Source organism: Gossypium raimondii, chromosome 1 (genome assembly GCF_025698545.1).
Source record: "Gossypium raimondii isolate GPD5lz chromosome 1, ASM2569854v1, whole genome shotgun sequence".
In the NCBI taxonomy this organism is placed as follows: Eukaryota; Viridiplantae; Streptophyta; class Magnoliopsida; order Malvales; family Malvaceae; genus Gossypium; species Gossypium raimondii.
The window spans coordinates 19,778,846-19,806,425 of NC_068565.1; the positions used below are offsets into that span (position 1 = coordinate 19,778,846).

Genomic DNA, 27,580 nt, shown 5'->3' on the forward strand with positions numbered 1-27,580 from the left:
TGGTTTTAAAATTTAAATATTATAATTGAATTAATTAGCATTACTGAAAAAAAGATAAATTAGAAACCTACTTTAATTTAAAAATTTCAATTAAACTATATTTTTAAAAATTACAATCAAATTAAACGTTATTAACTCAAGTCATTCCCAAACTCGTAGCTACAAATCATTATCCATAAATGTTAAAATAATTTAAATATGTTTACATTAAATTTTAATAATATAATTAAAATAGTTATATGATAAAAAAATTAATTCCAACAGCTCTTTCACTTTTTATATATATTAATTTTTTCTTTCTAGGGTTTTGAAATTCCTCAAAAGCTGATCACTCTCATTTTCATCTTTTTTCCTTTAATATAATATAATATATATTTTAAATTATAGTTACACAAATTTGTATAAATTTCATAAAATTATATTATAGTGACAAGAAAAGAATCAATTTCAACTTTTTCTCCTCATTTTTCAGAAGAATATTTAAGGAAGATCCAATCTATCTCAATAAAGAGGAAAAAGGATTCTTTTTCTTTTTTTTCTCTTTGACTGGAAACAAAAATCGAAAAAGAAAAGCTTCTCTCAATAATTATTTTTATTGCTGTGATGTTGTAAAAGGGAAAGTAAGGGGATTTTTGGGAGAGAAATGTTGGCCATGGAGAAGGATTTTGATTCAAAGCTTAGGGTTCAGGGAACTGATGATACTAACAAAGACAATTCTTCTAAGACTGGTGCTTCTAACAATGTTCAGAGATCTAAAAGCTTTGCATTTAGAGCTCCTCAAGAGAATTTCAGTATTCAGGATTTTGAACTGGGTAAGATCTACGGTGTTGGTTCTTACTCGAAGGTTAGTTTTTTTTTTTTGTTGTACTTGAGTTTGATTCTAGTCAGATCACTCTAAGTAGATCACACACTGTTTTTGGTTATAATTTATTATTGTTATTATTATTATTATTATTATTTGTATGTATGCATGCTTTAATTTATGAACTTGATGGGCAATGATGCTTTCTTTATGAATTGTGAGTTTTTGGTATAAATTTGGCTAAATTTGTGAATTTTGTGGGTTTTCTTAGTAGTGATACAAGCTATTTGAATGAAAGGGAAATAATTTTGCTTAGATTATAGAAACTTAGTGCAAAGAAAAACATGAAGTTCTGTTGAATAAACAACGTGTTGTTCTGTTTCTGTTTCCTATATTAGCTGACTGTGTAATATTTAGGCTATGCTTGGAAAGAGAATGAACGGAAAATCTTTTAGCCTACCGCACTCATGTGCATATTGAACTATATATGCTTTATTTAGGCTATGTTTGATATTTTACTACCCTCAAATTGTTTACTTATTTTCATAACTAGCAAATCGGCGATAGTTCAACTTGCACATCAGTGGAGTGAGGGATTTTGAGCCTACTGCTTTTCCTTTTACTGCTGGATCAAGATCTTATTTATTGCTCTCTTTTTGTTTTGTCTTACAGATAATGACATTGATATCAAATATTTTTTTGGTTAATTTTTATGCTGTTCATCTCTTTTTCCCTTTTTGCTCTTTTGTTTTTTCACCATCTCAGAATCTAAATAACTTATTGATAAACACTTTTTATTGTTACTCTTAGAAATTTGAGTTTTTGAAAATGTGAGGCTAAATTAAAGTACTTTCTGTTATTTGAGCACTTCAGCTGTGTACTAGACATTAACGATGTGAATGAAGAAGTTTCTGATATTTTTAGTAAATTAATGTATATATTGGATAAGAGCAGAAAAGGCAAAAACTGTCTGTATGTTTAAGAGTGAAAAAGGATGAGCCAAACTGGACAAATTGATTTATGTTTCATGCCACTTCTTTACGAAATGAAATTTGTATAGAAGTGTCGGCTGCTTGATATGTTAGTTTAGAATATACACATACATATATGTGTGTGTGTGTGTGTTCATTGACATTGCTTGGGGGGGGGTTTATTATTAGTTTTTGCTGCTGTAAACTTTTCTTCTTTTTATTTTTTTATTGGAAATTGTTTTAATTTATTTAACTTAGTATATCCTTTTCTTCACTCACCATTTCTCATTTGAGCTTCTTATTCACGTTGTTGTTGTTTTGAATATCCATCAGGTTGTGAGGGCAAAGAAGAAGGATACGGGAATGGTGTATGCTTTGAAGATCATGGACAAAAAGTTCATCACTAAGGAAAATAAAACTGCATATGTAAAGCTGGAACGTATAGTGCTGGACCAATTGGAGCATCCTGGTGTTGTGCGGCTCTATTTTACATTTCAAGATACTTTTTCACTATGTAGGTATTTTTAGTTGTCTTCTATTAATATTATGCGCATACTTGTTTAGTTAGTTTTTACAAAAAAAAGGAAAAATTCTTCCTTGATGTTCTTCCATTAATTATGTATTGCCAGTTCATTCAATTTGCTTCATTGTTTGACGTTGTTTTCTTTGATATATTGTGAAGACATGGCACTTGAGTCCTGTGAAGGTGGAGAACTTTTTGACCAAATAACAAGAGTAAGTTACTCTTGGCATGTATTCCTACATCCTCATGGAAAACTCATACATAAAAGAGGGGTGTGTTCTGTGGTAGCTTTTTTTCCCCCCTCGGAGCATTGATTGAGCTGTTTGAAATTGATTAGTTGCTCCGTCAATTAATCTGGTGAACTGTAAAAACACTCAGAGGAAAAATTCTGTTATATTGCTACTGCTTTAGTTTACAGCTTTATAAAGAGAAAAATAATCATTTTAAAGGAAATAAATCCTAATCCCTAAGAATCGAGAATTGATATTGTAATTTCCTAAGAATCGATGGCGAGATTAGTTTCTATTTACAAGAGATCACAATGATTTCTATCCTTAATTATAGGGATTCCAATACCATCGATTTCTATCCTTAATTATAGGATTCCAACACTCCCCTCAAGTTGGAGTGTAGATGTTAATCAAACCCGACTTGCCACTAAGTTCTTCAAACATGTTTCGCTTCAAAATTTTGGTTAACATGTACGCAACTTGTTGTCTAGTAGGTAGGTAGATGATGCATACTTCTCACGAGTGTACTTTTTCTTTTATAAAGTGATGATCTATTTCCACATGTTTGGTCCGATCATGATGCAGGATTATGTGCTATCTTGACAATGACTGGTTGTCACAAAGACATCTTCATAGGTGCGGTAAAAGGCACTTTTAGTTCTCCCATAAGTCTTTGTATCCAAACTCCTTCGCATATACCATGAGATAGTGCTCGATACTCGCCTCTGCCTTGCTGCGTGCTACCACAGATTGTTTTTTGCTCCTCCACATCACGAGATTACCCCAAACATAACTACAATAGCCGCTTGTAGGCGTCTATCATTAATGAACACCTTGATGCGCATCGATGTAGACTTCCACGCTTCGGTTGATAGTCTTCTTGAAGTACTGTGCCTTTACCAGAGTTCCTTTTAGGTATCTTAGTATTCTATATGCGACTTCAGTGCTTCTCCCTCGGGCATGCATATCTTGGCTAATAACACTCACATGAAGGCTATGTCCGGACGGGTGTGAGATAGGTAGATGAGCCTTCCTACTAGACGTTGATATCTCCCCTGTCGATTTCTTCTCCATCCTCATTAGTTCCCAATTTGAGGTTAAACTCCATAGGAGTTTAACCGGTTTGTTGCCCATGAAACCAACTTCCGACAGAGATCAAGAACATATTTCCTTTGGGAAATGAAGATACCTTTTTCGACCTTGCTACCTCCATACCAAGAAAATATTTAAGACTCCCCAAGTCTTTAAGTTCAAACTCTGTACCAAGAAATTTTTCAATCTCAAAATTTCGCCGAGTCATTTCTGTTATTATTATATCGTCAACATAAACGATAAGGATGCGACATTTACCCTCTTCCGAGTGCTTGTAGAACATGGTGTGGTGCACTTTGTCCTTGAATGTAATTTCGCTAGTCATAGCTTTTGCAAATCGGTGAACCACGCTCGTGGAGATTGTTTCAGCCCATACAAGGACTTCTTCAACTTACACACTTGGTCCTTGTTTTCTTCAAACCCTGGTGGGAAATCCATATACACCTCCTCATTTAATTCCCCGTTGAGAAAAGCATTTTTTACATCCAATTGAGTCAAGTGCCAATCAAGGTTGGCAGCAAGAGATAGCAGGACCCGAATGGTGTTTATTTTGGCAACCGGTGCAAACGTCTCGTTGTAGTCGAGACCATAAGTTTGGGTGAATCCTTAGCCACAAGTCGAGCTTTGTATCGGTCAATACTACCATCGGGTTTAAATTTCGTAGTGAAAATCCATTTGCACCCTACGGTTTTTTCCCTTTAGGCGGATCCGAGACTTCCATGTTTCATTGTTTTGAGGGCCTTCATTTCTTCCATCACGGCTTGTCTCCACTCGGTGATTCAAGAGCCTCTTCTATATTTTTGGAATTTTACAGAATCAACATTAGTCACAAAAGCTTTGTAAGACTTAGATAAATTTCCATAGGATACAAACCGAGAAATAGGATGTTGAGTGCGACTCCTTGTACCCTTTCGAATCGCAATTGGAAGATAGATGGATGGTGACGGAGGTGGGACTTCGCCTTGAGCAGTCCTCGGTTGGAGATGTAATTGGCACTTCTTGTATCGGTTCGGGAGAACGATTCCGTCGGAGTAAACTCAGTATTCTTGTTTTCCTTGATCAAGTGGTCATTGTACTTGGTGGAGGTATTGTCATTGGGAAGGACGGTGTTAAATTCTTCTTTGTATAGGGAAACAACTAAATCTGGGATAGTAGTAGTAGGATCAAAGCGGTATAATGAGGAGAGTATTAAGGGTTTCATCTTCATTAAAATCTCCCCGAAGATGAGATCTTGCAAAGTATGGTTCATTTTCAAAGAAGGTAACATCTCGAGAGACAAACATTCGGCGCAATGTTGGTGAGTAACACTTATAGCCTTTTTGTGTAGGGGAATATCCAATGAAGATACAGGTGTGGGCTCGAGGATCAAGTTTGGATTGATTTGGTTGATGGTTATGGACAAAAGCTTTACTGTAGAATATTTTGGTGGAAGATTAGGGACATGAAATAGAGGAAGGCCTTTAAAAGAGTATTTAGAGGTGTTTGGAAATTGAGGATCTTTGATGGCATTCGGTTTATGAGATAGCGAGCGATGGATGACTTCTCCCCACAAGTATTTTGGAACATTCATAGTGAACATTATGGCTCGAGCCACATCAAGAAGATGACGATTTTTCCTCTCGAGATCCCATTTTGTTGAGGAGTGTCGGGACAAGAGCTTTGGTGTATAATGCCTTGGTCGAAAGGTATGGACTTAAGACGAGTTGAAGTATTCTCTCCCATTGTCGACGGAGGGTATGTATGGTAGAGTTGAATTGGGTTCGAACCATTGAGTGAAAATTTTGGAATACTTTGGGTGTTTGATTTTTCTTTGAGGAGATAGACCCAAGACCTAGTATGATCATCAATGAATGTTATAAACCATCTAGCCCTGTAATATTTTTCACTCACTGGCTCCCCATAGGTCACTATGGATTAACGAAAAAGGTTGGGACCGAATATGTGGTTTTAATGGGTATGGCACACGGGTATGTTTAGATAATTGGCAAATTTCACACTTCAAGGAATTAATACTTTTATTTGAAATAACAATTTGAAGATGTTTTTCAAATACACAAAGTTTGATGTCCTAACCTACGGTGCCATAACATAATAGTGTCCTCTTTTGCGATGGATAGAGCCAATCCCCTTGTGTACTTGTTTTTATTCCAAATATATTGTCCATCATCAACTTTAGCAGTGCCAATCATCCTCCCGATTTACATTCTGTATCACACAACCAATTGCGAAAAATTCAGCAAGAACTTTTTCATCCTTAGTAAGTTTACTAATTGAAAGTAAATTACAGGACAAGTTTGGAACATGTAGGACTTTATCGAGAGAAAATTCTCATCATTTGTACTTCTCCTATTCCACCACGGTGAGTAAGAACCGTCGACTATGCGGATTCGGGATTTGTTATGACAAGGAGTGTAGGTGTGAAACAACGTGGAGTCACCGTCATGTGATCGAGGCGCTTGAATCGAGTATCCAAGGAGATTGATTATTAGATTCAAAAGCAATGTTGAGGGCAGTACCTTGAGTTGCTAGAGATCCATGAGTAGTGGGAGTACCAAGTATCTTATGGAGAGTCTCAAGCTGTGTTTTGGTTAAGCGAACATCAAGAACATCATCAGCAGTAGTGGAGGATAACATGGCAGTCTTATTATCCTTCTGTTTTTTTTCAGGATAGCCATGGAGTTTGAAGCATTTTTCTTTTGTATGACCAACACGATTGCAGTGACTACACCATGGTCTTGTTGATCCAGAATCATTTCCAGCACGTTTTTGTGGCTGTGGACCTTTGGAGATGAGAGCAGAGGTTTCAGTAGGACGATTAGAAATTGGAGTCATAGGTTTAGGTTCCTTTGAATCTCCCATCATGACAAGACGACGCTTTTCTTCTCTTCTAACTTCTGCAAATGCTTCACCGATCGTTGGAAGAGGTGATCTACCTGAATTGACCACGGACCTCATCTAACTCACGGTTCAGTCCTGCTAAAAACTCATAAAGACGTTCATTGTTGAGATGGACCATAAACCTGTTGTGTTCTAAGCCTTCACCCCAATCTGCCTCATAATACATATCCAGTTCTTGCCACAAAATTTTCAAATTGTTATAGTAGTGAGTTACCTCGAGTGTTCCTTGTCGGATGTCCTTTAACTTAAGCTTGATTTCAAATACTTGGGAGGCGTTTCCAAGATCTGAGTAGTTTTCTTTGACTGCATCCCACATGTCTTTTGCAGTTTTGAAAAAAAGATAGGTGCGGCTTATATGGCCTTCCATCGAATTGATTAGCCAAGCCATTACAATTGAATTGTTGAGTTCCCAAGTGGCATAAGTAGGATCAGCCATGGTTGGTCGTGGGATTTCTCCATTGATGTACCCTAATTTGCCACGACCACGAATCACCATAAGAACCGATTGAGACCATTGCAAGAAGTTCTTCCCATTTAGCCGATGATTGGTGATTATAAGGGAGGAATTAATTTCACCTTGAGTGATTCCCTGATTGATATTCTGAGTTATTTGTGATGTCTCAGTTTCAGAGAAATTCTCATTGATATCACCCATTGGAGGACTAAACCACAGAAATTTTTAGTAAGGGAATTTAGAGAAAAAAATAGGATCGAGTGAATCCTATAGCCCTGATGCCATGTAAAAACACTCAGAGGAAAAATTCTGTTATATTGCTACTGCTTTAGTTTACAGCTTTATAAAGAGAAAAATAATCATTTTAAAGGAAATAAATCCTAATCCCTAAGAATCAGTAATTGATATCGTAATTTCCTAAGAATCAGTAACTGAGATTAGTTTCTATTTACAAGAGATCACAACAGATTTCTATCCTTAATTATAGGGATTCCAATACCATCAGATTTCTATCCTTAATTATAGGGATTCCAACATGAACATTTTCAATTGTATATTTGTTCTCGATTTCTCTGGCAAAACTAATGATAATAAATCTGGGATAGTCAGATATACTTCTTTATCTATGATATAAAGTCTACTCAATCATCAGTTTGGAGCCTTTCAAAGTTCATTGCATAATGTTGCCAACTCTATCCCTTAGTTATAGCTTTGAATGCCTGTATATTCTTGAGCTCAAACTTTATTGTTGTTATTTAGCACTTGGTCTGATATCTGTTGGTTTATTCATGGTTCAGTATCACCATCTGGCTATTTTTTTGTTCAGAAAGGTCGTTTATCAGAGGATGAAGCTCGCTTTTATGCTGCAGAAGTTGTAGATGCTCTTGAATACATACACAACATGGGATTGATACATCGAGATATTAAGGTGTTTTCACAGCATGCATGTTCTATTACATTGACATTTTAAAAATGCTAATGTTTGTTGTTACATGGCAGCCAGAGAACTTGCTTCTTACTACAGATGGGCATATTAAGATTGCTGACTTTGGCAGCGTAAAGCCCATGCAGAATAGCCAAATTACAGTCTTTCCTAATGCATCCTCAGGTAAAATCATGATGATTTTTTTCGTGTTGAAATCCCCCCTCCCTCCCCATGTTTAAGATTAACATTGTCATCTCCAGATGATAAGGCATGCACATTTGTGGGGACTGCCGCATACGTTCCTCCTGAAGTTCTAAATTCTTCCCCAGCGACTTTCGGGTAAGAGACCTTCAATCTCTTAATGAGCTTGTCAACAATCTTGATTAAAATTGTGAAACTTGAAATGGAATCTTAAGCTTGCTATAATTGTGGACTTTTTTTTTCTTTGTTTTTTTTTCCTTCTCCCATGCCCCCTTTTCCACCACACTTTCCCCTCTACCATTTGGTTTCCTAAATAATTCAATTGTTTTGGCCCAGAAAAATAATAATAATTCAATTGTAGGGACTTGTGATTGGGCTTAGTTGTTTTCCTTGATCTTGTTCATAGGATAACTAGCTTGTTCTTTTGAACATATTCAAACAGAAATGACCTCTGGGCACTTGGCTGCACCTTGTACCAAATGCTTTCAGGGACTTCTCCTTTTAAAGATGCAAGTGAATGGCTAATATTTCAAAGAATCATAGCCCGAGATATAAGATTTCCAAATTATTTTTCTGAAGAAGCTAGAGACCTTATTGATCGCTTATTGGTGAGCTCCAAATTTCTGCTTATTGGATTTTGTATCTACCGTGCATCCATAAACGTGCATGTTTAAGACTTTTTAAAGCAGTTGTTATCTTCTTCTCTTATTAGATGCATATCATATTTGTTTCTGTATATTTATGATGGAAAGATCATAGAATAAAAGCAGCTTGGTAACTAATATATATTTGGACAATCTGATCGGTCAATTTGAGCCAAGTTTTCAAAGGACTCAGAAACTGCAAAGAATTCAATACGCATGGGGTTCTCTGCACCCATTGGGATGGAAAATTAATTTTCGTTTTTGAAATTATGAGATAATTTCCCTTATTCTTTTAGGGTATCCACTTTCCTAATAAACAAGAAATGACTTTGTTTATAAAACTTTTACATAAATTTTTATAATTGTTTTATGTATTCTAATGGTTGCTTTAATTGGAGACTGTTGTTATTTTGTAGTATTTCTATGGAGAGTTAATGTGAAAGCTTCCTCTAGATTGCTTCTCTACATTTTCAGATTATTCATTTATTCATGGTGAAGTATAATAGAAGAAATAAACCTCTAGGAGCGCTCATATTAAGATGGCAATACAAATGGTGAATCCTGATGGAGAAATTATTTACGGACTGTTTCATTTTTCTCCTTTTTCCCAATTCCAGTTTGAATATCGATCCTTCTCTTCTCTTGTATTTTTACTGTCATCCCTTTCGAGTTACTACCCCTTTTCCTTTTCTCCTATCTCTATTTCCCACCTCCCCTCCCCTCCCCCTCTAAAACAAGCCATCATGATGAGATTCATAAGCTGCAATCTTAAAGCACAAGCACATATTATTTTTCTTGTGATTTCTCTTTGGGACAGGATCAGAGTTACGCACATCCAACATTACTACTGTTTCCCCTTTTAGCTTCAGACGTGTGATGTTAACTTCTGAGTTACAAGTTGTGGCCTCAGAATTATAATGCAACTATTCGGTGCAGGATCTAGATCCCAGTAAACGACCAGGTGCTGGACCTGATGGTTATGCCACGCTCAAGATGCATCCTTTCTTTAGGGGAATTGATTGGAGTAGTTTAAGAGCACAAACCCCTCCAAAGCTTGCTTTAGAGACAGGGGTATGATGGCAGCATGTTTTTCAATCATTGTTTATGATAGAATCCAACTTCCCTTTACATATTGTGTTTTGTAAGCTTTAGAATATTATTATATGTTAAAATTTCAGGCTCAATCAAGTGATGGTGATGATTATAATGATTCTTCATGGAATCCTGCGCACATTGGAGATGGTTCTGCCGGGCAGAGTGATGGAATCGTCAGTTCCTCATCATCAGCGGAATCTTCTGGTCATATAACTAGACTTGCCTCAATTGATTCCTTCGACTCAAAATGGTATTTATCATCATCCTGTCTTGTTATTTTTTCAGCACATGCCGTTTGATTTTGTTGAAAAGACAACTTTTGCTTGTTTGCGGACTTCTAGAACCTATTAATATCTAGTAGCATCATTGATTTGTCCATTTTTGCTACTTAGGGAAACAGCTATAGATTGGGCATTATATTCCACTTGGTAGGAAAAGAAAAGAAAACGATAAGGAAAATGTTTGATTCTAAAGGTTGAGCTACATATAAGAATTCGCTATTTTGTCGGCTCAACTATTAAATTCGATCTTTTTCCGTCCTTAACCAATAGAGCCTTAATGCTTGCGTTGTTTCTCTCCCAACTGCTGATGTAAACAGGCAACAATTTTTGGATCCGGGGGAATCTGTTCTTATGATCTCAATGGTGAAGAAACTACAGAAGTTATCAAGCAAGAAGGTGCAGCTTATCCTCACCGACAAGCCAAAATTGATCTATGTTGATCCTTCAAAACTGGTCGTGAAAGGGAACATTATTTGGTCCAACAATTCTAATGACCTCAGCGTCCAGGTCACAAGTCCATCGCACTTCAAGATTTGCACGGTAAGTATATAATCATGTCCTGGTAGGATAGAAATGAAGTCCTCAAATTTATTAATGGAATGATACTGCAAATCTGGAATTATAGTACACACTGGCTCTTTGTGTTCCATTTTTCTCAACACTGGGACTGTTTTATGGTTGATCAAAATATTATATGGTTATCATAGGTGTGAATAATGAAAGATAAAGGATTTATATTTGGTTAAAATATGCTGTTAGTCCCTGTACTTTGACAAAATTTGAGATTTAGTCATTATACTTAAAAAGTTAAAAATTAGGTCATTCTACTTTTTTGATTTAAAAATCTCAGTGCAGTCATTAAAATCGTAAGCATTTACTGTCAGAACCTATCAATTTGGAATTCTGATTTGATTTTTCTCATATGCCGTAGCATATGATTCACAGAAATAAATGTTAAAATTGACAAAATTTGATAGAAACTACCAACGACAATGGTAATAATTGAACTAGAAATTTTAAATTGAAAAGGTAGGAGGATTAAATTTTTAACTTGGTACAGGGGCCAAGTCTCAAATCCTATACAAGTACAGGGGCTAACAACACATTTTAACCTTTACATTTCAATTGTGGCTATGCTTTTGTGCTTTTTCTGATTTATGGTGCTTCAGCCAAAAAAGGTGCTATCATTTGATGATGCGAAACAAAGAGCATGGCAGTGGAAAAAAGTGATCGAAGGGCTTCAAAACCGGTGAAGAGATTCTATTTGATGGACATCACATGGGAACTATTAAACAATGGACATCCGGAAGCTATTTGTTTCCAGATTCAGCTATCCGCTGGCAGTTCATTGTAAGCTTTCATTCCTTCTTTCGTAGAATTGTTGTGTGATGAAGACTTTTATACCTGTTTGAAGCATGTAGAATCTGAAATACAGTTTTTAAGTGAAAAAAACAGAGTGGGGAAGAGGAAGGGGTTTTGCTGTCAATTATATGTTATTCAAAGGATGTTACCATCAGCCATTAATGAAAATTTCTTTTCGTGATTTATCTTTTTCTTGGGTTTGCAGAGACTTGAAAAGTTGGGGTGTTTTATTAGGTTTTGTTATACAATGCCCAAAAATTATATATTTATGTAACAAATAAAAAGCAACTGCTTTCCAAAGTTGTCTTTTTTAATAACCTTGAAAAGTAAACATAGGAAAAAAATTAAAACTTACATTTCTATTTTCTTTTGCTTTTATATTAATATTAAAATAATAAATTTGATAAACCCACATTTGATTTTATTAAAAATGCAACTCGGAACAATGTATCCATATAATGCATCTATAGCTATAAAATCCGGGCCATCAAATAAGGTTAGCTTAAGAAAAGTTAGCCAATTCAGATATCCTCAATCGACTCGGCTCAATTACGCGAATCCTACATTGTCAGTATGCATCAATTTGTATATTATAGGGGTGACATTACTGCAAATGAATAGCCTAAAAATTTGCACACAAACTAAATCTTTGTTCAAGAAAAGAATCAAGTTATAGCAAAATACTGAAAATACCTTCTTATGAAAGGCACCCAGCACCAAACTGGGCATTTAGCTGCATGGCCTCTACAATGTACACTTTCTTGCTTCTGTCCTCCATCGATATCTAAAACTAGAACGGTAACAATGAAATCGGCTCTACGTTCTCTGTACAACATATCCTGAGACCCATCCAAAAAGCTAGGGTCATATCTATGTGCCAAATATATCTCCAGACCTGCTTTGGAGCAGAGAGCCAAGATATCCAGTTTCTTGTACCAAATCTGATTATCAAGGCAAAAAACTGATTATCCATATTTTTATTCTGACTTAAAATATCGGTCATAAATAGAAAGCCGGTCAAATGCATCAAAATTTGCTTTCAGTCCAACAAACTGGCTACCAAGCTGAGCACAGGCAGCATCTGGCCATTGGCAACCCCTGCCCTGTGTACGCAAAGGACACAATGTTTCACAGACTTGACCGAGTGGACTGCTGCTGGGAACAACATCATCTGCCACAACCGTAATCGAAACAGATAAATCTGATCTGTCATTATGTTCCATTGTATATTCAGATTCTCTTCTAGGAAGAGAGAACCTTTGCGAAGTTTCCATCAGACTGCTTTCAACATCAACGGTAGAATCACTGCTATTTGTAAAATTAACCCTGCACCCCAGTGATTGTACAGCTCGCTGTATGGCTGCATTTTCTTTGCTGGCTCTTTTTGCCAAGTTAATTGCTGAGCTGCTGACCTGTTTCTCATTTTGTAGATCCACATTCAATATTTCCATGGCCGCCAAGTATTCTTTAGCTTTCATTTCAGCCACTTCTTTAGCCTGTTAGCATCACAACACCAGATAAATATTTCGGAAAAACCTTGTGCTTGGTAATACCATTACATGCTTCCAGTTCATGCCACAACGCATTTCTGATTAACCAGAAGGGATAATGACCAAAATCATAAGATTTAATACCTTTTGCAGTTCGGAAAACTTTATAGCCATGTTCCTGCATTCAGCCTCAAGCTCACCAGCTTGGGATTCGAAAGGACATGCCCAACGAAGATGGAATTGGGGCCAAAGTGTTGGGGCTAAAGCAGCTGCTGGAGGTAAAAGTGGCCCGTTGTGTTTCAATGTATCATAGAAAAGGTTATAATGGGCATGGGACCTCCCCTCCGAAGAACGCATATCAGCCAAATAGGCCCACAAGCATCCACAACTTTCATCTACACCACATATTTGTCTCTCCTTCTCACTGAAATTTTTTTAAAAAAATTACCAGAGAAATTAGAAGGAATAAAAACTTCATGACAACTGCAGCTAGCTCAGAAATCAGATTTAGAATCACAGTTTTCGGACTAATAAACAGTGAAGGAACTAATGCTAGGTTCGTTAAAAATTTATAAAACAACATACCATAGTCGTAATCTAAGGTACAAAGAACCATAAGCTTTGTTCCACATTTCTGCAAGCTTATAAATCTAATGATCTTGTGAAATGAAAAGATAGTAAAAATAAACACACTGCTCCTGGAAGGAAGGGATTAAACACAGATTCAACTACTTTCCTACAAAGGCACCAACATACGGAAAGAAGGCAGTGTAAGTTTAGATGACGGACAGAACTACAGATGACTAGCTTCCTAAAGATCATGTGGAATGAACCCAATGTCATCTCAGAAGCAAAGTACCTATATTTGAAGTAAACACATGGTTGATAATGTTAGCTGTCTCACCGTACCTTAAGTAAATTTTAAGTTGTTTACAAGGCAATTTGATCATTAAGGAACCAAGATAAAGATGAATTTAGTACATGAAAACAAGTTTAGAGAGCATTCCACAGTATTTGGATTATATTTAGATATGCATGCAAATCCCAGGAATTTCAAAATGTCGCACTTCTCAAATTACCTGTTACACAAGAAATTTCCAAAACGGCAAGAAAGCACACAATCCAAGAAATCCACCAGGAAATTCTGAACCACCATAAAGTAAGAATGTCGTTAACTATGGGAGGATAAAAAGAATAATACAAATGAAATGTCAGCCTCATTAAAAAAAAAAGTGAAAAACAAGAAATGCATGTCCGGTGTCAAAGAAAGATACGTACTGAGGAGAATTCGAAAGCAAATGGATAAATCCTTAACAACTGTGAAACACAATCAACCCACTGCAAAAGAACCAGATGTGATTTCATCAGAAAACACTGCCTCTTTTTCGGCATGTTCCATCAGGCTTTAAATGGTGATCTAATGATGTTTCTTTTTCAGGTAGGACAAAGGACATCCTTTAAACTAATGAAGGTAACTGTATTTAAAAACTTCACGAGGATCATAATATAATTTTAGCAGTCCATCAAAATTAACAAAACTACAAAAAAAATGCTAGTTTGTTGATAGAATAACCAAGAATATATGTCAGCACGTGCACCTGCAAGAATATGGGGGAATAATTGTTTTGTGCATGAGATGAATTAGATGCCTGAGATGAGCCTGAAGATTGGCGCAAGGGTGATGATGAAAAACTTCCCGTAGAAGAAGCATTTCTGCTTAATTCAAATGAAGATCCAGATATGCTTGGCATTCCTACACGATCTGAAAATGGATGCCCAAAAGCTAGCCAATCTTTTTCAACCAGTGCCTGCGTCGAGATAAAATAGTCCAGAACTTAAAAGGAAACTGGTTATCACAAGTTCATAGCACACAGAAAAACTACCAGCATATCATGTGGATGTGGCCTGTTGAAAATAAACAGTAAAAACACATTTTTGGAGTAGCAAGGGCACATGATATTAACATCATTGATCTCAAAACTAATGGCAAACATGTGATGATGTCTCACAAAGAAAAAGTGAACCGGGAAAAGGTACAAGGAAAACCTGGTACATGCTATGCAGCTTGTGCTGTAATGCAGTGAATGAGAGGTGGGTTCAAGAAATGGAGAATGCAAAAACAAGGATGGTATCCTTGTTCAGAAAGTACCTGAAAACCAGTGAATGTCCGGTAATATGGATCAAGCATCAGGTTTGCAAGTGAAACCAGCTGACTTGTTCTATCCCATCCATCACTGCACAATGAAACAGCCAAGAAAGAAGTAAGAAACACCAGGATAGAGGATAAAAAATATTTAGTAGGTCTAATGTGCATTTGAATGTGATTTTTTTTAAGAAAAAATAGAAGGTAAACAACGAGAAATGTATTGTCATTCACATCATTTACTGGTAGATGCATTTGTTATGACACAGTTTTCTTATCATAAATTTTCTGTTATTTCTTCTGTTAATAGGTTAAGTCAAACACTGCGTTTAATGTAATCACATTAGTGAAATGGTGAGTTTAAAGGTAAAGAGTACGGTGCGTTTTAGGGAAGCCTTGTTTATCAAAACGGGAGCATGTCATTTACACAGCTGTCATGGTACGGCTAACAAACTCTTATTTTGTTGCAACGGCACAAATCCCGTTAAATAGCAGAGGAGAATAGCTTTATCATTCATGCAGAATATGAAATGAAATTTGTTTCTTTCTATCTCTCTCTTTCTTATCGGATCGTTATCCAATCTATCAAATCAATCCGTCTTCTAACAAAGGTATCAGAGCCATAGGATCTATGATGATCAGTGAAGGGGTAAGCACTCAGAGTCAAAAGGACGTTAACAGTCTTCAGCAGGATGTGTCCAAGTTGCAGCAGGACTTCTCACAGTTGGAAGTTTGCTAGGAGGGTAGGATGAAAGAGTGGAAGGATGAGTTCAAGGGGGAGCTTAAGCTCGAGCTCTAGACCCTGTTTGAGCAGTATTTGGGTCGCTTGTCAGCTTCGTCTTCTGTCGGGCAGTCACCAGATAAAGGAAAGGGTTTCTTGGGAGGACCCCCACCTAGTTTTCCACCCAAGGAACCACAATCTGGTCATCCTTGGAAAGATAATCTTCCATCTTTTGCTGGCATTGACATGGGTACCTTTGCGCAGTAGGGAAATCACAAATTGGAGTGTCCAAAATTCACCGGTACTGGTTTCAGAGGATGGTGGGCCAAACTCAAAACAGTATTTTGAGGCTGAAAGAGTTCCTCCTATGGCGAGAGTCAAGACCGTAATGCTGTACCTTGAGGGCAAGGCCCTAGACTGATATCATTTCTACACGCAACGGCAAAGAGGTTTCCACACGCTCATTTGGGAGACATATGCTTAGGGACTACATGAACGTTTTGGATCGAATTATTTCCAGAACCCAATGGCAGACTTAGTCGCATTAAAGCAACAAATCAGTTTATTGAACCAAGTCCAGCTGCCAGAGTCTTGTGCTGTAATTATTTTCTCAAATAACTTGAAGAGTGAAATTAGTCAATACATGCAGTTGTTCAAACCCAAATCCTCGGTGGAAGGGTTTTTACTAGCCAGGCAAGTCGAGAACATTCTAAACCACTCTCCCAAATGTGGATTCCTGTCACCATGCTTAAGTCTAGGTCGCTCATTTGCTTCTGTACCTATGCATGGCCAAAGTTCCAAAAACCAGCAAATTGCCACTTTGAAGGTTCACAACATGGGAACCATGGGTTCTGGCAACAATAGTAGCTCAGCTTCAGCCACGGGATCATCTAAGGGCATCAACAAGACATTGTCACTAGCAAAAATCGAAGATAGGAGAAGGAAAGGATTGTCTTTTTGGTGCGGGTCATAAATGTGTTAGGTCACAGTTGTATAAGTTATTGATGGAGCCTTGTTCGGATGGCGAAGGTGAGGAATTTCTTGACTGTCAAGATTAGATGGAGAAGTCCCCTTCTGAAACTGTACCTAAGGATCCCATTCTTTCACTTCACGCAATTCAAGGGTCTCAAGGTCCACATACAATGAGGGTAGCAACCTTTTTTGGAACCATGAGTGTCATCATTCTCGTGGACTTGGGTAGCACGCATAACTTTATAAGTGCGAGGCTCGTGAGGCAGCTTTCAATCCCTCACAGTCAAAGACAAAAGTTAAGGGTTATGGTGGCTAACGGAAGAAGTTTGTACACTCATGGAATATGTCATGGAGTTCTTTGGGAGTTCCAAGGGGTTAGTTTCTCTATTGACTTATTTATTTTGCCTTTCAAAGGTTGTGACATGGTTCTAGGAGTGCAACGGCTTCTCTCGTTGGGGACCACCAAATGGAACTTTAGTGACCGAACCATGCAGTTCATTTATGAAGACAAATCTTGTCTACTACAAGGAATTGCTCCGAGGTCTATTTAGATCATGAGCAACACCAAAGCCACTAAGAGCTTCTCCATCCTTCGACATCCTACGGGACCTTGTATGCTGTTTATGGCTACTACTGAGCACACTTCTTTACGAATACCTTCAAAATTGATCCCTACAGCACTGCTCACTCTTTTAGAAAAGTTCAAGGATGTCTAAAAGAGATGATGAAGACTGGGATTTTAAGGATGTCCAAGGCTGCATGACCATAAGATACCACTCAAAGATGAATCCGTAATCGTTAAAGTTAGACCCGATCGCTACCATGTCATTCAGAAGACAGAGATGGAACGATTGGTACAAGAGATGATGAAGACTGGGATTTTAAGGGATAGTAATAGTGCCTTCGCTTCACCAATCGTCATGGGAAAAAAAAAGGATGGAAGTTGGCATTTGTGCATAGATTACAGGCAACTAAATTAGATGACAATTCGAGACAATTTTCCCATTTCGGTAATAGAAGAGCTTTTGGACAAGTTAGGTTAAGCGAAGTTCTTTTCTAAACTGGACTTGCGATCTAGTTATCATCAAATTCGAATGTATGAAGGGGATGTCAACAAGACAACCTTCAAGACACACGAGGGTCATTACAAGTTCTTAGTAATGCCCTTCGGGCTCACTAACGCACCTTCAAGCTTTCAGATCCTCATGAGTTTGATGTTTAAGCCCTAATTGAGGAAGCCGGTGCTGGGTTTTTTTGGCAACATACTAGTGTTTTCAAAGTCCTAGTCAGAGCATTTGTTACAACTTGAAGAGGTGCTTAGCTTGTTGAGGTCCCATCAACTATTTGCCAAGAAGGAAAAATGTCACTTTGGAGCCACCAATATCAAATATCTCAGCCATGTTATTTCCCATGGCACCATGGCTATGGATCAGGACAAAGTTGATAATGTGTTACAATGGCCAACCCCACAATTCGTGAAGGATCTTCGGTCATTCCTAGGGCTCTCCGAATATTATTGAAGGTTCATAAATAGCTATGGAACCATTTCCAAGCCTTTGACTGACCTCTTGAAGAAAGTTGAAAGGAAATGGTCTGCTTCATCTACTGATGCATTTCAAGCTTTAAAGATTGCAGTCAGCTCGACCCCTGTTCTCACATTACTTGATTTCCACAAGGAGTTTTGTGTTGATACGAATGCCAACAACTTGGGAGTTGGGGCTGTTCTCCATCAACAAGGCCACCTTGTAGCATTCTTTATCAAAGCTTTAGGGGTTAGATATCAAACTTTGTCGATCTATGAGAAAGAAATGATGGCAGCACTGTTTGTTGTCAAGAAATGGCACTGGTATCTTGTTGGGCAACACTTCAAAATTCGAACCGATCATCAAAGCCTTCGGTTCCTCTCTGACTAGCAAGCCATCACACCCTTCCAACAAAGGTGGGAGGGAAAAATGCTAGGTTACAGTTTTGACATAATCTACAGGAAGGGGAGTAAAAACTTAGTGGCCGACGCCCTTTCTAGTCAACCTACAGATGCCACTGTCAACTCTTTCAAATGATTGGAATTCCATAGTCTCAGATCTTTGGCCTCGGGTACAAATATCATGGCAACAGGACCCCAAGTTGAGTTGACTGTGTGCGGATATACAATGTAACCTGCCTCTCATTGTAAGTATTCTTGGGATCGCACTTGCCTTAGAAGGAAGGGAAAATTGGTGGTGGGGGCACAACCTGACCTTCAAAGGGAGCTTTTCCAATTTTTTCATAGCAATGGCATAGGAGGCCACTCGGGCATGTCAGCGGCACACCATCGCATAGCTAGTTGGGTCTTTTGGGAGGGGATGACAAAAGACATTAAGAAATGGGTAAGGGAGTGCGATGTTTGTCAAAGAAACAAGTATCATATAGCTGCATATCCGGGGCTCCTTCAGCCATTACCAGTGCCTACAACAGCATGGGCCGAGATAAGCATGGACTTTATAGAAGGCTTGCCGTTGTCAAGAGGGAAGGACACTATATCGGTGGTGGTCGATCGAATTAAAAAATATGGTCACTGTGTGGTGTTAGCTCATCGGTATACAACTTTGACCGTGGCCCAAGCTTACTTAATCACATTTTTAAACTCCATCGTCTACCTGACATCATTGTCTCTAATAAAGACAAGGTTTTTGTAAGTGTCTTTTGCCAAGAACTTTTCACCAAACTAGGGGCCAGACTCCACTTTTCAACCGCCTACCACCCGCAAACGGATGGACAAATGGAAGCCTTGTACAAGGGCCTAGAAAATTACTTGAGATGCATGACGCGGGATCGACCTAAAGATTGGAGCTGTTGGCTACCCCTAGCAAAATGGTGGTACAATTCTACTTTCCAGTCAGCTATCCAGGAAACTCTATACGAGGCACTATATGGACAGGCACCACCCAACATCCGCCCTACCTAGCTAGCTCCTCTAGCATAGCATGTGTAGATAGAAGCCTTCAACAACGAGAGGCCACAAGGAATCTTTTGCAGTTCCACCTCAAACACGCTCAAGATTGGAGGAAACACTTTGTGGACAGGAAGAGAAGCGAACAAGCCTTTCAAGTGGGTGATATGGTTTACTTAAAGCTTCAGCCCTATCGTCAGCAATCTGTTTGCAAAATCCTCAAATTCTCAACCAGAAGTTAGCCCCGAAGTATTTTGGGCCATTTCGGGTAGAAGCCAAGATGGGAAGTGTGGTGTATCGTTTCCAACTGCCTCCGGATTCAAGAGTTCACCCCACCTTTCATGTGTCGCAACTCAAAAGATGCATTAGTAACCAAGCAGCACAGCCCTTGCTTCCAGCCATGAACATTGATAGAACCATGGTAAAAGAACCCATCTGAATTGTTGACAGGAGGATGTTCAAAAAGGGTCACCAAGCAGTGACTGAATTTTTGGTTGAGTGGGTGAATGCCTTGCCAGAAGATGCTACTTGGGAAATTCTCACTGACTTGCAGCGTCAATATCCGGCCTTTGATCCTTTGAGGATCAAGTTTGCATGGGAGTATTTGTTATGAGACAGTTTCTTTATCGTAAATTTTCTGTTATTTCTTTTCTGTTAATAGGTTAAGTCAAACACTGCGTTTAATGTCATCACATTAGTGAAACGGTGAGTTTAAGGGTAAAGAGTATGGTACATTTTAGGGAAGCCTTGTTTATCAAAACAGGAGCATGTCATTCACATAGCTGTCATGGTACGGCTAAAAAACTCCTATTTTGTTGCAATGACACAAATCCCATTAAATAGCAGAGGGGAATAGCTTTATCATTCATGCAGAATATGAAATGAAATTTGTTTCTTTCTATCTCTCTTTCTCATCTGTTTTCACCTCTATTTCTTCTCTGATCGTTATCCAATCTGTCAAATCAATCTGTCTTCAAACAATGCAGTTGTCAGCATGAGGGATGAAATTTGACAATTCACTTTTTTGTTTTTTTTTTTTTGGGGGGGGGGAGGCGTGTGGAGAGGGAGAAGAGAGAGACTAAGCAGACGAGATGAGCCTGGTAGTGGCCTCAAGGCATACTATGTACTGACAAGGAGACAAGTTTCTTTTATCGTTTTCATTTATTTGTCTTAGTTGCTTTTTATATCACAATCGAATTTAGTGTTGAGTTTTCTACTAGGATTAGGACTGCAAAACTGTCTTTTCATGTTTAGTTTTCTTTCTCATTTTACAATATTAGGTTTCAGTTCAGCCAACCCAGTACCAGTTAAACAAATTCATGTGAATGGCCTCAATCAAACCTAACTGAAAAGTTAAAAGGGAAAAAATTGTAAGAAAGAGGATGGAGTTGGTCTATCCTCAAATAAACTTAAAAAATAAATTAAGAAAATGCAACAAAGAATAGATCAATAAATGAAGGTATAAATTTAAAAGGATTCTGACCTGCAATGTACAAGCACTGCCGCCGATTCCAAAGCAACACGTGCAGCAATCCAAGCAGAACCAGCTAAGACACTTTGAACATGTATTAACCAACCACTGTCACCAAGGGTTGATACTGAAGCAGACATACTGCTCAGGTTTCCCCCACCCCAAGTCCAACCACCATGTCTCTGTCAGTTAAAATTGCCATGGACTAGATGTTAACCACTATGCTGTTACAATTCAACATAGTCAACAAGATAAAACAAAAATTCAAATGAAATTCTTGTCTATATATATCCTTTCATAAATACCAACTTCACGAGACCCTAAAAAGCTGACCAACCACCAGGAAACACTGGGAACAGCCCAGCATACAAACAAATTCATATTCAAAATAAGGAAATACTACAAATCTTTGAATAGATCCACTCCTAACAATTTAAAATCAAGTTTAGAATATACACTAGGAATTTAGATAAAGAAACTATCAGCTTGCTTTTGATTCACACACACACACACAAAAAAAAAAGGTTCTAGCATGAAGGTCCACACATATTCATGCTTTTACAAATTTTTACCAACTTATGCACCAAATATCAACATGATTCTCTGTAAATCTACCTCCAGTATGAAAAGGTTTGTTGATGCACTTGAACAATAATAATATATTAAGAACTTCATAGGGCTATGACTGTAGGACTAACCAAGAATGATGACATTCCATCTGATGATGCGGCACCGTGTGTATCTAAGTAGTCTCTAAACCGAGCAAAACTTTCTCTCATTGCATGTATGTTGTCTATCCCAAAGAAAACTATCTGACAGAGAATAAAAGAAACTGATATCAATAAACTATAATGCCAATTTTCATGAGCCACAGAAACATAACTTCCCAGCTCAAACCTTAGACAGACCTCAGATTGAAAATAATTTGAAGATGACTCTGAGCCCCCTCCCATTGCTCCATTTGCCAATGCATTTTTCCTTGGTCTCGCATCAGCAATATATAGCTTCCTGAATTGAAAAAGGAATAATAGGAAAATAAAAGTAAATGTGGTTCCTTTAGGAACATTACTTTCATCCTATTGGACCACCAGCAAAATGGAAACACACCATCAAGAGTTCTAAAATAGTGTACACTAGTCAGGCATACTCCAACAAAAAGAAAAAAAGAAAAAAAACTGGTTCCTTAAAAAAAATGAGGAGCTTTCTCTGTGAACAAGCTCCCATGTCATGATGAAGATCATCGTTTTAAATCTAGTGGGAAGAAAAATACATAACCACATTTTAAGTTGATAACTTACATGCACCTCATTGGGAAGCTAAAAATTATCAAGTAGACACGATACTTATGAAAAGGACAAAACACCTATGAAATCATATAGGAAAGAACTAAAAGAAATACCTCCTCGAATCCTTTTCGTCAATGAGTTGAGCGCAAAGTGCAGCAACCAACTTTTCATCAGCAGTGCTATAGCAGAATCACAAAAAGGAATTATCAGATGCACCATATTCTGAACCTTGAAAGGTTCATCAAAAGGAAAACCAAATAACATGTTTGTCATAGAAATCATTATTATCTAGCATAATTTTATCATGAATTATTTTACAGAAGGGATTTGGGGCAAATTCAGAACTTAGGAATACCTCCTTGTATTCATAATACCAACCAAAGGTTGAGATGAACGTGCAAGAACTGCTCCAGTTTCTGTTATTCACAATATCACATTACAATCACAAAATAAGAATGGATGGATTGATCTCATTGGAAAAAACATGCAGACAAAATTATATCTGTTGCATACCAGGGTTACACCAAGAAACTGCAGGTACCCTAGACCTTGCACGAAAGTTTGAAGCTTGGATAATTTCATCATCACTAGCATGAGTAACCAGGCATAAAAATTAGTTCCTTAGCTCTAGCAAAATATCAAAATCAGCCTTATCATAGATTGATGTAATTCAAAAGTGAAAATTAGGAAAGAACCCAATCTAATTAATTTTTCCTTCTTCCTCTAGCTATCTCAAAAGATCTCAGTATCTTACCTAACATTTTTTGGAACAAGCAATGCGAATGGATAACTCTGGCACAGGGAGTAGTTGAAATTTATATCACTTATTCTCCAAGAATCATTAGACATTGTAAACGAACCATCTTCAATCATCCTCATTGATGCATGATGGAAGCCTTTTCCAAGAAGGCGAAAGTACTCATTCAGTAACCGCACCTTTGGGCTTAAGTTACAGAATTTGGACGGTCCACAAGTAAAAGCATAAAGATCCCAAATTCTTTCTGGCTTTGTACATCTCGACAATGCATCAAATATAGCACGTCTCTACATGGATAAAAAGAATTACAACCACATTAGTTTCTTCGTATAAATTACTTAAATCTCTGAGCCATGATGTCAAAGAATAGTTTTGTTTTTTGTTCAATAAGAATAGAATAGGTTTACTACTTTTTCTTTTCCAAATAAACTACAATGTAAAACAACAAATTGGGAAGTTAAGACTTCTTTCACTCTTGTACAAGCAATACAAGTATTTGTTTTTCCATTAAGTTAAAACAAAAGTTTCACTTTTACAAGTGGATAAATCTCCAAGATATGCCTAGAAGAAACTTTGACAGACTCATTGTCCTCGCTACTCAATTCTGCATATTTATTTCCTTTGGACACATAAACGAACTTAATTGAGGCACTGCACTATCTCAGCTGAAAAAGATAAGAAGAGAATAAAAAATGAAACAAGAACAAAACTTAGGACAGAAATAAACCTACGAGCAAAGGGGGATGTAAAGCCAGCACTGATGTAGTTGGGGAGAACAAGGCATGATTTGCCTCCCACCTAAAGCCTAACATAATCTAGAGCTGCACTCAGCTTAGCATAATAAATTGCATGATTTTTCCGATTTTTAATTCCTTTGCATAGCACTAAACTGCAAATTCTTTGACGTCTTCATTGTTATAACAAATGCACAAATGATTGATTGAAAACCCCAACTCTTTTCTTCTTCTTCATCATCTTTTTTTTTTTTTTTGGGTACTGGGGAAGGCTATAATAAAATCAAGCTCTTCTAGTAGAGGGACACGTGCATCTAGAATTGAGCCCAATTCTCAAGTGCAAAAGTAAATAAATAAAAACAAAATCAGTGAGAATACAAAAGGAACCCAAATAATTAACAACTAAAACTGACCTGCTTTGTTCGAGGGCGAAAACAAAAAACAATAATTCTCATATCTTTTCCTGCAAGATGAAGAGAAGCCATAAGGTCCATCACTGTTTCCATATCAATTGAATCAGAGAGCAGCTTATGACCCAAGCAAATATGGTCTAGCAGCATAAGAAATTAAACTGCACATAAGATATTAAATTAGCATTGTTGTAAATTTTGGGTTACAAACAATAAGTTTAAAAGATCGTTAAGCTACTTTCTAAGAAATATATTAGAAGGAAACACTACTGGCATCTTCTGGAAGAATGTTAAGGCTTTTAAAATACCTATGTGGGAATTTAGGTAGGAACCAAATTCCCACAACTCCTCTCAAACATCAGTTCTCTAAATTCAACCAACTTGGGATTTGGAAGTCATTTTTTACTGGTATTTCTTTTTTCACCCTACAAAATCTGTTATAAATTAACTCTACATTGGCATATAACGACAATAAATTCTAACCTTACTCCCCTTCACAAACAAAGGTAAAGCATAATCCCTAATTGTTGTCTTTACTCTCTCTCTCCAGGTCTGCATTCCATTCCTCCAGCGCCTACCATTTTTTTATTTCCATGTCCCATCAAACTTCAAAGTTCCACACATATTCTAATGTGGGAAAAGGGATGATTTCTACAATACATTTGGAAAATTCTCTTTTAAACAATTGAGGTATTAGAAGAGATTCATAGCATACCGATGATCTGAAGAAGACGGCGTGATGAAGACTTGTTAGTATTGCGTGAAGTTGATTGAATCTTCACTACCTACACATAGTCCGGCCAACAAAGAAAATAAAATTATCCAGTAGAAGAAACGTAGAATAATTAATGATGCTACTATCAACAATAGAAAAACAAAAAGAATCATACACATGCACAGACATAAATGCATATCAAACCTGTACAAAGAATAATATACATGCAAGAATTAAGACCTAAAACACTTCCTATGCTATTGCATGTCTTTCTTTTATTTCTTTCTGCACAAACAACTATTGGATGGCTAGGAAACTTATGGAAACAGGGAAGAGATTCAGTTTAAGACCTATCAAGTATCATGAGCCAGTTGGTTAACTGAGCTGACATAACAGAATGCAGCTGACAACAGTCACTCTTAGATCATATACGACCAAACAATGCATCAAAAGAGTACTCGAGGATGACTTCTTCCAGCCTATAAAACTTTGAGAAATTCTAAAAACACTCAATTGAACTTACTGCTCAACTATCTCAGAAATGAATAAAGATCTAATGAAAAGTTCCTCTCCCTCACCCCACCCCAGTACTGATCCAAAGTCTCACTTAAGACTCATTCCAACAAACTTCATTTATACTGGCAGGGTCCACATCGAGGTTGTTGCACCATATATTCAAATTGAATCTCCACCTAAGGCAAAGCTCATATCTCAAGGCTTAACAACAAACAATAACTTACCATTTTGTTGAATTTCTCAATTGTTGCCAGTGGAATGGTACCTAGTGGAACAATATTTCTGGTCCCGTCACTCTTTGGAGAAAAGGAGAAAATTGATCAATTACATTGAAGTTGTAACAAGAATGAATAAATACATGTACTACTAAAGCATACATATAACAGAGATTCATGAATAGTGATGTCATAGAGGTTTTGCAAAATGCAACAGAAATAATGAAACCCTGCAGACATGCTATTGCCTGTCCATTTTCTATCATCATTATTAACTCATTCGAGCCATTAATACTTGTCTCTTCTAATACTAACTGCTCATTCTTTTCTTTGTGAATGCCTTTTGTCTCTTCAAACTCTTATGTCATCTCTATTAAGATGTTTTCATCTTCTCTACATAAACAACCATCATGCAGAATAATTTCATATCAAAACAAGACATCTCATAAAGAAATAATAAAGCATATTAGATTGTGAGATCGACGATTTCTGTACCAATACCAATATCAAATCATACAGTAAGCAAAAACATATAATTTCCGAATTAAGAGTAATTGGGTGAGATCAACCTAAAACAAAAGTTAAAGCATGATAATTAGACATAGATTAAATTGGAGCATTCAACCTATTTACTTAAAAAACCAGAGATTAAACTACATTATTAGATATCAAGTAACTGTGTAAGTTGTTAGGTGCTTAGAATTAGAGCTAATTTTCTATAATCTTACATGTAAATGTAATCTATTTCAAGCTCACAATATACAAATACATATCCATTCTGCAACCCAGTATCATTTCACTCACCCAACATGCTAACATGATGCTGTCATATGTTGCCAAAACGCTAGATGGCAACAGTTTACCAAATACTAAATGTCATAAGGCAAATGACTCACGAGAAAGAGAAGACGAAAGTTGGTAACAAACAAGGTTCCAGCCTCATCGGTATTAACAAGAACAACACCATGGCCCTGGAAAAAAGGAGTAAATTAAAAATGGCATTACTTACGCTATCCTTTTCATAACAATAAAATTATTTATTTTTAAAAAAACTAAACTAAAAATCACTGAATTTCTCGTTTCAGTTGAAACAATAATTTGTGATCTAAATTATTTGTTACAAAATGCATGCACCAATAGTTCAAATTGCGCGCCCACTTAATTCAAGGAATTTAAAACAAAACAAATGATCCTTAATTACCTCATCTAGAACTCGCTCAGCTTCAAGCAAAAACTCGAAATTGGCATGTGAAACCGACCTCGTAACTGGCTGCAATTGAAATTCATTAATGTTTCATTAAAATCGATCAACTAATCACCCCTAAAAAAGAAAACCCTGCAATTGGAAACATGAATTTTCAAAAAAGAAAAAGAAAACCTCAATTTTGGTCCATTCAAGGGTGTCCCAACTACCAGCACCGTCCAACCTTTCGCAACCGATAGAAATGTCTCTGGCGGAGACCGATCGGGACGGCCTCGATGCAGCCATAGCCGGTGATTATTGAGTTCAATTTTCTGCGCTTTTTTTAAGGGGAAAAAAAATGAAAATTACAAAGTAAAGAAGTGATTGAAAGGAATGATATTGGGGAGAGAAAGTAGAGGAAAGAGACGTGCGGCAAAGGGAGGGTTAAGTTTTCGGCTTTTCGGCATCGCCACATAAACAACAAATTGGGAATGGGTTAGTTTGATGATTTCATCATTCAATTTCGATCCAACAAACCATTTATGTAGGACTCAATTTTA

At 37.2% G+C, this 27,580-nt stretch overlaps 2 protein-coding genes across 5 annotated transcripts; one reads left to right on the forward strand and one right to left on the reverse strand.

Moving 5' to 3' along the window:
• Positions 1–441: 441 nt before the first annotated feature.
• LOC105785324 (3-phosphoinositide-dependent protein kinase 2) lies at positions 442–11,663 on the forward strand. The gene is made up of 11 exons (XM_012611368.2): positions 442–844; positions 2,107–2,287; positions 2,456–2,508; positions 7,797–7,898; positions 7,970–8,078; positions 8,156–8,234; positions 8,539–8,704; positions 9,677–9,811; positions 9,919–10,085; positions 10,434–10,656; positions 11,286–11,663. Exons 1-11 carry the CDS (start codon positions 644–646, stop codon positions 11,367–11,369), a joined length of 1,500 nt encoding a protein of 499 aa, XP_012466822.1. The 5' UTR covers positions 442–643; the 3' UTR covers positions 11,370–11,663.
• Positions 11,116–27,580, reverse strand: LOC105785321 (phosphatidylinositol-3-phosphatase myotubularin-1). 4 transcript variants are annotated; one of them, XR_008196998.1, is made up of 20 exons: positions 27,216–27,579; positions 27,039–27,107; positions 26,734–26,808; positions 25,847–25,918; positions 25,107–25,176; positions 24,395–24,444; positions 23,245–23,534; positions 23,004–23,077; positions 22,846–22,906; positions 22,604–22,669; positions 22,113–22,212; positions 21,903–22,016; positions 21,217–21,386; positions 15,118–15,202; positions 14,567–14,776; positions 14,247–14,306; positions 14,048–14,112; positions 13,113–13,392; positions 12,172–12,974; positions 11,116–11,520 (listed from the first exon to the last, which is right to left on the reverse strand). XR_008196998.1 is itself a non-coding variant. In XM_012611366.2 (19 exons), exons 1-19 carry the CDS (start codon positions 27,324–27,326, stop codon positions 12,456–12,458), a joined length of 2,541 nt encoding a protein of 846 aa, XP_012466820.1. In that variant the 5' UTR covers positions 27,327–27,579; the 3' UTR covers positions 11,116–12,455. The 4 variants fall into 4 exon arrangements, 3 of the variants coding, with proteins under 3 accessions (XP_012466820.1, XP_052488735.1, XP_012466821.1); XM_012611366.2 differs by having other exon boundaries at positions 11,116–12,974; XM_052632775.1 differs by having other exon boundaries at positions 11,116–12,974; positions 27,039–27,103; positions 27,216–27,578.